This window comes from Cryptotermes secundus, unplaced genomic scaffold (genome assembly GCF_002891405.2).
Source record: "Cryptotermes secundus unplaced genomic scaffold, Csec_1.0 scaffold2443, whole genome shotgun sequence".
NCBI lineage: Eukaryota > Metazoa > Arthropoda > Insecta > Blattodea > Kalotermitidae > Cryptotermes > Cryptotermes secundus.
Window position 1 is genome coordinate 70,139 of NW_019733897.1, and position 12,794 is coordinate 82,932.

General features: G+C 37.7%; 1 protein-coding gene and 1 long non-coding RNA gene across 3 annotated transcripts in view; one reads left to right on the forward strand and one right to left on the reverse strand.

Moving 5' to 3' along the window:
* LOC117282623 overlaps positions 1-4,372 on the reverse strand; it is a 9,550-nt gene extending 5,178 nt beyond the window's left edge. The window contains exons 1-2 of the long non-coding RNA XR_004513436.1: positions 4,287-4,372; positions 3,023-3,085 (exon numbers count right to left, since the gene is read on the reverse strand). This is a non-coding gene — a long non-coding RNA (uncharacterized LOC117282623). The remainder of the gene's footprint in view (positions 1-3,022; positions 3,086-4,286) is intronic.
* Positions 4,373-4,487: 115 nt separating this feature from the next.
* Positions 4,488-12,794, forward strand: part of LOC111868369 (protein bric-a-brac 1) — a 49,293-nt gene continuing 40,986 nt past the window's right edge. For both annotated transcript variants that reach the window (XM_023858953.2, XM_023858954.2), the window contains exons 1-2: positions 4,488-4,571; positions 6,653-6,850. In XM_023858953.2, the coding sequence (XP_023714721.1) occupies positions 6,668-6,850 (183 nt within the window). In that variant the 5' untranslated portion in view covers positions 4,488-4,571; positions 6,653-6,667. The remainder of the gene's footprint in view (positions 4,572-6,652; positions 6,851-12,794) is intronic.

Here is a 12,794-nt window from a genome sequence, read left to right on the forward strand (position 1 = left end):
GTGGCAGGAGAGTCAAAGGAAATTGCGGCGGTACAGTGTGTATACATTTTTGGGCCCCCTTATGTGTGTATGTGTAAAATAAATATTTAAGTTGTCTCGTATAAATATTAACATTCTCATGTTATTCATGAATCCATTTGTTGTCATTACATTGTGAGCACAGATTTTCTTCACTGCAATTTATGTTATAGTCAATGTAGGAGAGCATATTGTAACATTCACCTTTTCAATGGATGAGTTCATGGGCACTGCCAGAATTTTTCCTCTTCTGAGGGTGTGAAGCGAGATAATTTGTTTTCAAACTGATGTTTGAATTCTTTCAGAATATTGTTTACGGATCGTATATGTATTCAGGAAAGAAGAATATATACAAGGTGTGGCAATAAAGAACCCGGATTACTTTTATGACTCATTTCCGGCCACGTCATTGACGAAGAGGAGGGTAGGGCATTGACCCTTGGACTTCCCTCTACCGTCACACAAAGTTTCATTCACGTGCATCGGTTAGTCTGGCCGCGACCATTGTTAGAAGCGGATCGTGTTTCTGAGCTCCGTCGGAATAATGCTGAGTGCTAATGCAGAACAACGTGCTAACATCAAATTCCTCACAAAACTTGGAAAATCTGCCACTGAAACTTACAATTTGTTGACAGAAGTATATGGTGATCAGTGTCTATCTCGCACGCAAGTTTTCGAGTGGTTTAAGAAGTTTATGGAGGGTAGGAAAAACGTCGGGAACGATCCAAAATCGGGCCGTCCTCCCACTGCGAAAACTCCAGAGAATGTGGAGAAGGTCGCTAGAATTGTTCGAAGAGATCGTCGACTGAGCATTCGAGCAATTTCTGAACTTACGAACATCAATAAGGAAAGTGTTAGACAGATTTTGCACGACGATCTGGGCATGAAAAAGGTGTGTGCTAAAGTGGTGCCAAAAATCCTTACCCCCCAGCAAAAGGAACATCGAGTGAATTGCTGTGTTGACACTCTTGAAAACATTGAAAATGATCCTGATTTCTTCCAAAACGTAATTACGTGTGACGAAACTTGGATTCTTCAATATGATCCAGAGACTAAGCGACAATCCATGCATTGGAAGAGCCCCAAATCCCCTAGGAAGAAGAAAGCGCGCATGAGCAAGTCCAAATTCAAAGCAATGATGATTGTTTTTTTCGATATCCGGGGGGTAATCTACATTGATTGGGTGCCTGAAGGTCAGACTGTCAATCAGGTTTATTATAAAAATGTTTTGACGTACCTCCGTGAACGTGTGCGACGAAGGAGACCAGACATGTGGAAGAATGCCTCATGGGTTCTTCATCACGACAACGCGCTATCTGTGAAGAGGTATTTGGCAAAAAACAACATTCCAGTGATGGAACATCCACCGTATTCTCCGGACCTAGCACCGTGCGACTTTTTTCTCTTCCCAAAAATCAAGTCTGCGCTGAAAGGGACCAGGTTCGAGTCCGTGGATGCAGTGAAAGCAAAAGCGACGCAACTCTTGAAGAGCATAACACAAGATGACCTGCAGCACTGCTTCCAACAGTGGAAAATTCGCATGGAGCGGTGTAGGGATCGGGGAGGGGACTACATTGAAGGGGATAACATTTCGACTGTCTGATTTTTTTTTAATAAAGGGTTAGAGCATGAATCCGGTTTCTTTATTGCCACACCTTGTATAAAATGCTTTAATATTTAGAGATATTGGGTTTTCGGAAAACCCAGTATCTCTGTGTGTTATACACCATTGTCAGAATCCTATAGTAACAATTTAGTATTTATATCTAGTGTGTTTCATTCTTTTTTGATTTTCGATTTTCCTCCAAAAATTCAGGGAGAAGCTGAGCTCAGCTTTCCTCCTGCTTATACCGGTTTCATGCCTGGTCTTTTCTTTTTCCCTGATCTTGTAGGCAAGATATGTCAGAAGCAGACGCAATTGGCAAGCTGAGCTCAGCCTGTCACCTGCTTCTGCTGGTTTCTTGCTTGACTTACTTTTAGACCCTGAAGATGGATGCAATATGTTTCTCCCAAATGTTGATCTCTCTCTAAACTACATGGGTTTACAACCCAGAAAACGGTACTCTTCACAGACCCCCAGTGAGAACCTCAGATGCAGTATTTCCATTGGGTTTTGTACAACGTTGGTATAAGCTAGTAGTGTCAAATGGTAGGATACTAGATTAATGATGATTTGGAAGGAAATTATCATTTTCTAGACGAGGTAATGTTGAGGTACTTTCCAAGAGGGACTAAGGAAACTTAATGGAAAACCTCAGTCAGGATAGCCCGTGTCTCAACAAAGACTAGAATTGAGCATCTCTCGACCAGGAGTCTAGAGTGTTAGGGCTGTGCCGTCCCATTCATTACATGCCAGTAGAGTGCTACATATGCAACCTGTCTTATGTGATAACCAACCTACAAAATATCACATAATAATATGGGAGTCTAGATCCGTCATTGATTGCGTACAGTAAACAAATGTGAGATTCAGTGGAGCCGGCTGGGGAAGGAAGGGGAAGGGCAGATATCTGCTCAGCCCCAATTTTTTTTGGGAAGAATTAAAATTAAAAGAGAAGGAACTTTCAAAAGATTAATATTAAAAATTATAATTATTTTTTAAAATTATTCTTTTATCCCATAGAGACCTACAACGATCCAAAAATTGTTCACAAATGGCTTGAATGTTAAGTTTGTAAGCAAATTCTCTGTCTGCTCCCTTGGAAAAGATCCTGGCAGCGCCCATGATGAGATCCATGATACAAAACATGCAAGGGTGCAGGGCATTTTGGTATTTTCATCTTATTATTATTATTATCATCATCATCATCATCTCTTGTCACAGGTTTATTTCCTGGTATTCCTGTTTTTTTTTTCTTGAACCAGTGATGCGCCTCACCACTCAGGCTTCAAGCTTCACACTGTAGCACTTTCTGTAGTATGTGTGATGTTCCCAGGATTATTATTACTATTACTACTACTACTACTACTACTCTTATAACTGCTGTTAATTCTCCATACTCACCCGAGGCTGGTACAGTAAGTCCATTTGACGCCGCAGTACCAACGGACTTGGTCCTACTCACCCCTGGAACAAAAGAAAAATTAATATTGTTCTTTCATATTTTAATGAATCTATAAATTATGTTCAGTCAGCGCAATTGGCGAAAGCCCCACGCTGCCCAGACGACAATAAGTTCCGTTACTTTCCTTCTCCCTTCGGGCAAAAAGGGATCCACTTTCTCAAAAATTCGGGGCAAATAACCGCGCGAAATTTTCAGATTCAATTAGTGGCGTTTGGAGTCCAACTGGGTCCACTAGGCACGGCGGCCACTGATTGGCCTATTGTAGCCTGCTCCGGGTGATTATGATGATGGAGAATTTGGTGGAATGAAGATTGGCAGGGGAAACCGAAGTACTCGGAGAAAACCCGCCCCAACGACCGTCATAGATGTCGCAGTTATTAGAAGGTTTTACTTTACACTGTTGCATTACACGTTTACTTTACTACCAATTAGTGGTCATGACATGAATGAAAGATCAGCAGAATTGGGTTTTATTGATCAAAGAAGTGTTTGTAAAATGTAACACCTCATGCATCCTCTTGATTCGCCTGTGGTATCGCGCCGGCTTTGAGAACGAATAATTGGCAACTCTTTTAACAGTTTAGTAATTGTTAATTTTTTTCCTTGCGAGATATCCGCACCGCGGTCACTTCAATATATCCCGCCCCCCGGCGATATTAAAATTAATTATCTACCCTTAATATAGTGTGTATACAATCCGTGATAATATTTCTTCCTCTTTTTTCGCTATTGTCTTGAATGTGTGAAAAGGATGGAAGGAGGAAGACAAGATCCTGGTAGACCATGCAGAAAATGGAAGTCACAGAAGCCGAAGCAGGCCATGAGCTTAATTCTTGAATTGTAGAATAATAATAGTAAGAAGTTTTCTCTATCGGCTAGTGATCCGGAGGAGGTGTCGGGATAGCTCTATCTGTATTTCGACTGGCTACTGGGTGGAAGGTCCTGGTTCTTTGCCTGCAGGGTAAGATTTTAACTTCTTCATAGCGTCTAGACGGTCTAGACTGGCTCTGGGACCCACCCAGTCTTGTATTCAATGGGTACTGTGGGCGATTTCCGCGGGGGTAAAGCGGCCGGGTCGTGAAGCTCACCATTCATTTCGATCTAGTGCTTAGGTCAAGAATGATGGAGTCATACCTCCACTCCTACGTACGTCTTCATGGCATAGTGTTTAGTTAATTAAGCACGGGGACAGCTTAACCTTACCAATGCTCCGGACAAGGTAGACTGAATCGGACTGAATTCTGTGTCATGTAAATAAAGTCGTAAATCTGTATATTAGTAGATCGCAGGCAGTGTTCAGCTTTACCACCACAGGGTACATAAACGAATGGGTGAAACCGTAACAGTGGTAACAGTGATCGACAGTGATGTACATACTTAGTAATCCGTGATACCAGTATTTTGTTGAAGTGTTAGGAATGGCAGGCAATTGGTTCGTGAAATTTGAATTATATTCTTTTTGAGTTAATGCGTATTGAGGGAACCGATGTACGTATAAATAAATTGTAATAACAGTTTGATTGATGTTTGACACAAGTTTATTTTGTGAATAGAAACTCTGATAAAGAACTGATTCACTATTATTCCATTATTTCAAAAGGAAGGGAAGAGAGGAAAGAACTTTTGCTATGAAAAGTATTGGGCTTGAAGAATATGATAACTGATTTGCGCGATTGTTTGGTTTTCTGACATTATGTAAATACTGCAGACAAAGTACCGATATAGTAATGTTGTACATTTCATTGATTACTACTGTCAGTTCAAGGCACATAATTAGTTTTGTATCAATACATGTCATTTGTGTGACGAGTTTCGAAATTAGGATTGTTATATTTTTCCGTTATTACTGTTTGTATCACTATGTGATGGAGAACTTATGCCAAATAGAAAACTTGTGGAACAAGTTTATGATGATCATATTTAGTTCCATCTGAACAGAAGCATTGTTTAAACTATAAACAAAGCTTTGTGGAACAAGTTCATGATGATCACATTTAGTTCCATCAGAACGGAAGCATTATTTAAACTATAAACAAATCTAAGTTTGATTGTTATCTTCATATTTCGACATTGTATAGCATGGTAAATGGTTTGCTAATGTTTCAAATGAGTATCCTGCCTTCATCTACAGAGAAGGTGAAGACAGTAAGTTCTTCTGAAACACAAGTGAATACTTACCAGACTACATGGTGTCAAAATTCAGAAAACTGCAATCCAAATCTTCAGTGCCATCACAACCCCAGATCTGAATTTAACTTGTGTAACCCTCCCAACCTGTTACTTGCATTTTTATACTGTCCATAACTAAAGTTATTTCTATAACACACTGTGTTGGTTACCATCTTATGAAGATATACTCCAATAAACTTAACCTGTGATACAAGGTATTGTGTGAAGGATACTGATGTGTCTGCCCCTTGTTTAATGCTTCTAACAAGTTTCTTTTGTGTGTGCTGTACAGTAAGGATTAAGTTGCCATAAATGATATTAAAATGGATCTTAGAGGAACACTATAGGGTGGTTTGGACTGGATTCATCTGGTCCAGGATAGAGAACTAGTGGTGGGCCCTTGTTAACACAGTAATGATCTTTGAGGTCCCATAAAATGTTGGGAAATTCTAGTGTAGCTGAGTAACTGTTGGCTTCTCAGGAAGGACTCAGCTCCATGGAATTAGTTTATATAGTATTGTTTAGTTAGTGAAGCCTGTGAGGCTGTGCTGGGCTAGGCTTGTGGCTGTGTGATGGGTGACAGAAGGAATGCACATGCAATTCTGTGTAGGAAACCTCTTGAGGAAATGTTCACCTGGGAGACTGGAAAGATGAAGGATAACATTGAGATGGGTCTTGGTGACTGTTAGCTCTTCCACTGCGACAATTATTGCTTTGTTTCTAGATCATAACCATAAATCTCTCATCCCCTCTCATCTTCTTTCACTGAGGCAGTCACAACAATAACAGTCTGGGATCTTTTGATAGAACCTTGTATAATGAGGGTTACTGGTCTAGTGGTTGGTTGATTCAGTGGAGAGTTGCAGTTATGAGAAGTGAGAAGCTGGTAGCTGAGGCTGGAGACAGTTTGGGAACCCAAATGAAGGGGGATATCCATTGTTGGAAGCCACTACCAAGCATTGGCTAGTGAAGACTTAGAAGACTTTATGTGTGCTGTAGTTACAATGCTCTTTGAAGTGTTTATCTTATTGAGACTATCATAATTATGTGTAGTGCTACATGCCCTGCCCATCTCATCCTCTAAACATAAGGCTGTTGGTATTAATTATTGTGACATGGCAGAATAGCTTAACAAGATAAGTCATCCATTGTTAGGCCAGTAAACACAGTTCCACAGCAACAAATCAACTTGCAACAATAGAGGAACTGTTTGAAATGGTGTTTTATATGCTGTCTGATGCTGCTTGACAATCACAGAGAGTATATAAGATTAGAATTAGCATTTAGACGTGAATGCAGTTTTCAGTTGTCATTTTGTTTATCCTTTTCCGTCTCCATTTTGAAATGTATTTCCTTTTATTAGCATAAAATTACATCTGTAAACATAATTCTCTTTCCAGAACACATTTTAAAGAATGGCAGGACAACAAATCTGCTTGAAGTGGAACAGCTTCCAGTCCAATATTGTTACAAGTTTTGAGAATTTGTGGGAAGAAGAAGGACTTGTTGATGTTACATTGGCTAGTGATGGTCAATGTATTCGAGCTCACAAAGTCATTTTGTCGGCTTGCAGTCCATTTTTTAGAAAAGTGTTTCAGGTACTGGTGAAAGATTATACTATTTTGTGCTGACAGTGTTCATGAATCCTTTCATTTCACTGTCATGGAGCTTGTTTATACTTAGACTTGTTAACATGTGTTCCATGTTTTCTTTGCTTGCCCACAGTGAGACATCTGCATATATTTATAATTCTTAACCTTTATCCTACGGGCATTTAAATTCCTGTAAGGGCAGCGGTACGGAATTAATTTAAATACCCGCGATTATAAAGCCATAAAAACTGTAATCATCTACTAAATTTGCTCCTATTTCTGCAATTTCTGTGATAAANGCAGATGATGCAGGTGGGAAGACAGACACTCCATGCAGATGGTGGCCAAAAATTATATAAGTAGGACATTATTTTCTACCTTAAAAATGTATTTCAAATAACGTCCGCACGCGCGGACTGTGCGACCCCATATGGCGTCATTCGTACCGCTGCCTTTATTTTTGCGATGACATACGTTGTCTTTAGTCGTTTAAAGGTTAAATAGTCACTGTTTGCACCATTTCTGAGGTTAATGGTGGCTCTATACCTCCATTCCACCATATGACTTCATGGCATAGCACTTAATTATATAATTAAGTACAGGGATAATTTTAACCCGCCAACCTAGAATCATGATATTCTGTTCTTTACCTTTCCTTCCCTTAAATGTTTGTAATATTTGCAAACCTAGCATGCCATTTATCTCATTCCATCCTGTTTCTCTATTTTCATTAATAACTTCATTACATTTATCCCTTTTCTTCCTTCAGATTATTTTTTTCCTTTGGCACTACAACCCTAATTTTGGCCTTGGCTTACCTTAATGGAACTCTCCATTGGACTTCAGTTTACTACATCTCAGACATTTGGTAGGACTCCTTGGGCGGGTGATCAGCTCGTCACAAGGCTTCTACCTGTACACAAACACAGAAAAAGGCACACACACACACACAAACAACAAACATCCATGCTGTGAGTGGGATTCAAACCCATGGTCCCAGCCTCCAAGCAAATGAAGACAGTGCATGACTTAGACCGCTCAGCTACCGTGACGGGCCCTTTAGATTATTTTTAAATTAATTTTTTGTTATAATTTTCTAGAGTATTAACATATGTTTTCCCATTCTTATTTTATTGTTATTCCCATCATTTCTGTTGGCATAATTTAAAACCTTAAATTGATGCTTAATTATTTTCTGTTTTGTGTAAATCAAATCCTCCATGCTCCATTTTTGTCTGTATTGCTTCTGGTAAGCATTTATTCTGCCAGGGAGTTTATCTACTTCTGCTATTCACAGTGCTTCCATGTTGGTTACTGGAGTTGATCTAAATATTTCATTCAGATTTTATCAGTTAAGTTTATTCTTAGGTAGGTATTTCTTCAGTCTTTCTATGCATTTTTTCTTGATGCTTTCAGTTTTATAACTTTGCTTCTGAAAAGAGTTTTGGAAGCTGATCTGTGAGTTATAATGTTCTTAATGTTCAAGCATACGATGGCAGATTTTGTCACAAAATTAAGTAATGAATCGTGGGACAATGTATTTGACAGCAATAATATTGATTCTAAATTTAATTGCTTTCTGAACACATACTTGAGGATCTTTTATTCAAGCTTTCCCTTAAAAATAGTCAAAAATGAAAATAAAAACAAATCCACCTGGATAACAATTGGAATAAAAACTTCATGTAAACACAAAAGACAACTATATTTGGCCAGTAGGGACAGTAATGATCCAAGACTAAAAAGTCACTACAAAATGTACTGTAAAATTTTGTCAAAAGTCATTAAAGAAGCCAAACAGAATAACTATAACAGCCAAATTCTAAAATCAAACAATAAAATTAAAACCACCTGGGATATTGTGAAAGTTGAATCAGGAAAGAAATCTGTTAATGAAGACGTACAAAGTTTGAATATTGAAGGGAAGTCCACTAACAATCCACAAGCTATCGCAAGTGCATTTAATGAATATTTCCTTTCATTAGCTGAGAAAACATATTCCAATAATAATAATAATAATAATAATAATAATAATAATAATAATCCAATATACTATCTGTCTCGTGCCTTTAACAATTCATTTCCAAATATCAATCTCAAATTCTCAACAAGGAAGGAAATTGAAAACATTATTAAATCCCTTAAGCCCAAAAATTCACATGGATATGATGAAATCTCTACCAAATTACTTAAAGCAAGCTCTGTTTACATCAGTTCACCCTTGAATCATCTATGTAATAAATCTTTATCATCAGGTACTTTTCCTCAACGCTTAAAATACGCTGTAATGAAACCACTTTTTAAAAAAGGAGAGAGAAAATGCATCTCTAATTACAGACCAATATCCATATTGACTTCATTCTCAAAAGTCTTTGAAAAAGTTATGTATAATAGACTACTTGAACACTTAAATTCTAACAACATATTAGTCAAAGAGCAATTTGGATTTAGGAAAGACCTAACAACAGAAAAAGCAACCTATGAACTAACTAACGATATTTTAAGTGCTCTCAATGACAGATTAATTGTGGGAGGGATTTTCTGTGATCTAGCAAAAGCTTTCGATTGTGTTAATCATGATATCTTACTATCGAAATTAAATTTCTATGGAATAACTGGCAAAGCTAATGAATGGATCAAATCATACCTCAAAAACAGGTATCAAAGAGTTGAAATAAATAATAAAAACTCCAGTCATAATGCATTTTCAAACTGGGGAATTATAAAGCACGGTGTTCCACAAGGATCAATTTTAGGTCCCTTACTTTTTCTTCTCTACATAAATGATCTATCTAAAACCATCAACAATAAATCTAAACCAATTCTATATGCAGATGACACTAGTATAATATTTAAGAACTCTAAATTTGACAACTTTAAAAATGACATAAATATTGTATTTGAAGCCTTAAACAGATGGTTCGAAGCCAATTTACTCTCATTAAATTTTGATAAAACCCATTACATATCATTCACAACTAAAAACAACCACCAAATTGATCTGGACATCAGTTATGCCAACAAATTAATCTGTAAAGTACTTGATACAAAATTCCTTGGAATACATGTAGACAGTACACTGTCTTGGAAAATACATATTGAACAAATTATACCTAAATTAAATGCAGCTTGCTATGCGATGAGATCAATTAAGCCTTTTATGTCACAGGAAACATTGAAGATGGTTTACCATGCCTACTTTCATTCTATTATGAACTATGGATTAATATTTTGGGGGAACTCTTCACATAGTGTAATAATTTTTAAAATACAAAAGAATATAATTAGAATCATTACAGGATGTAGAAGTAGAGATTCATGTAGAGAATTATTTAAGAAATTAAAAATTCTACCTCTTCAATCGCAATACATATTATCGCTTCTCTTATTTGTTGTTTACAACAAAGATAAATTCAAATTAAATTCTGATGTCTATAACATGAATACTAGACAAAAATACAACTTCCACCTACCCTCATCAACTTTATCAGTATATCAAAAAGGAGTCTACTTTACTGGCATAAAAGTGTTCAACAATCTGCCACAAAGTATTAAAAACTTGGGCAATGATACTAAAAAGTTTAAATCAGAGTTAAAGAATTATCTACATGCTCATTCCTTCTACTCTTTAGATGAATACTTCAATGTAAATAGAGAATGATGTAAAATTAAGTTATATTAATTTTTAAGCTAAAATTGCCTGTACTTATGTATGTAACATTTTGACTTGTTCTGTATCCAATGGTACTAACCTGCTTAGGATTTATAGAATGTAAATAAATTCAATTCAATTCAATTCAATTAAAAATGGTTATTAAATTGTCTGTGGTCACCACTGAAATTAGCTCTTGGTGTCAGTGTAACATCCTTTTGTCTAAAGGACTTAATTCCTTTTTGACAGTATTATCATCTCTAATGCACTTGATTTATCCCAGCTGTAGTTTTATAATTAAATGACTTAGCCCCCTTCTTTACATGTATTAATGTGGCATTTGTCTAACATCCTAATTAACAATCAAGTTCCTTCCGTCAAATGTGACACTTTTTTAAGTTTTCCACCTCGTCAGCACCTGCCTTACATGTTTCGGCTCACCACGGAGCCATCATCAGAGGCATTTATAGTAGAAAAAGAAATCACCAACACACAAAACTTCACTTTGTCCAAGATAGCCACGTTCCAGTTAATTAAAATAATTACAAATAGTTAAAATTACCCAGAGTGTCGGTTCACTAAAAGTTTTTCACACACCACAGTAGCTTTCTTATTTGATTCGTCGTTAATTCTGTAAAATTATGTTTCGTTATTTGAAGTAAGAATTCTTAAAATCCCTAGAATTCTTTCCCGCTTGGCCCAATCTTTTTGCTTCGGGATGTTGTTGACGTGTGTTGTCTGTCGGTAGTTGATGTTGCTTGTCTGTGTGTTTTCATGCTTGTGTCTTCATTTCTCTCACTTCACTTAAATGCACAGATACTGATTTGTATCCTGTTCTACATTTTCCTATGTCGAGTAAGATCACTGATGAATATACCAATTTTAACAGAAGTGTCATCATCCAATATGTTATGAAATTTGATTACTTTTCCTTATAATTTTTTATCTTGTGTGTTTCCATTTAGTTTACTCCATGTCATCTTTTATATGTAATCTTTCTATTATATCATGGAAACAGTATTCACAGCTCTTATTGATAACAGTGTGGCATGTAGACATGTTGCTAGGCAATGACTGCGAAATAAACTATACAATAGCCATTGCTTTCTAATGGCTCTGCAGACAAGCTCATCTTCATGGCAGCAAGAGAATACAGCAATAATGGCAGTGTTGTTTTCTATGCATTCTGTGCTGAAATGTTATAAGCAGGGCCAGTTAGCTGTTGAGTGAGTAACCCGTATGGAGGTGGGCTCAAATACCTCCACCGTGACCCTGTGAGTCGTAGGAGGAGATGAAAAGGAAGTCTCAGATCTGAGACAGTAAAATATGGTTGCGAGTCCCAAAGGACTCAGATCAAGAAAGACTGCGCTAGCCAGGACCAGCTGCATATACAAAAGACAGACCCGTCCTCTTGTCAGAGAGGGCGCCCCACAAAAACAAGACCTTAACTGTCAAAGGGTAATAAATATCTGGTCATGAGCCCCAGCTGGGGCTCAATACCAAGACTTACTGACCCTCAGTCGCAGTGTGACTTTGACTCTGACTTGTTGAGTGAGTTGAGTGGTGAGTTAGTGAGAGAACTCCTGCGGTTCAGTTGTTGTGAGCTGTTGCTGTGAGAAGCTGGTAGCTGAGGCTGGTGACCATTTGGGAAACCAGAGGAGGGAGAACTCACTCCCTCTTCACTAACTGCAAGAGTCATAGTCATACAGTTGTAGTTACTTTATGACTGGTGGTTTACTGCCAGTTAGTTTGTTTTGGTGCCAAACCCCTTGAGGCTCACAACCAGAGATTTTTTTCAACTGAACCCTTGTGGTCATAGTCCCTGTGTAACACCCTCTCTGATGGGTGGATGGGTTTGTCTCTTATGAATAGGCTTTGCGTTTTTCAAGTGTACGTATTGTACATATAGCATGTTATTGAAAATTCATCCTTGTGCACTATGTACAAGTCCTCTATCTTATGCTACAACAGCAACTTAATCACTTGAATGGTTGTAAGCTAGATCGACTAACTGCAACAGCTAACAAACCCCACTTATAACATCTTGGCATGGATTGCATAGAAAACCCCACTTACATCATTGCTGTATTCTGTTGTTGCCGTGGAGACATGCTTGTTTGTGGAGTAATTACGAAGCAACGGCTGTTGTATAGTTACTTATTTCGCAGTTGTTGCCTAGCAACAGGTCTGCATGCTACAATACTTTACAAGCATGTAGGTCTTGTACCAGTATTAGGTTTTGAAAACAGTTTCACGTTGTCCACTGCTGGGATGTAAAGTCCACATAGCTTACCACAT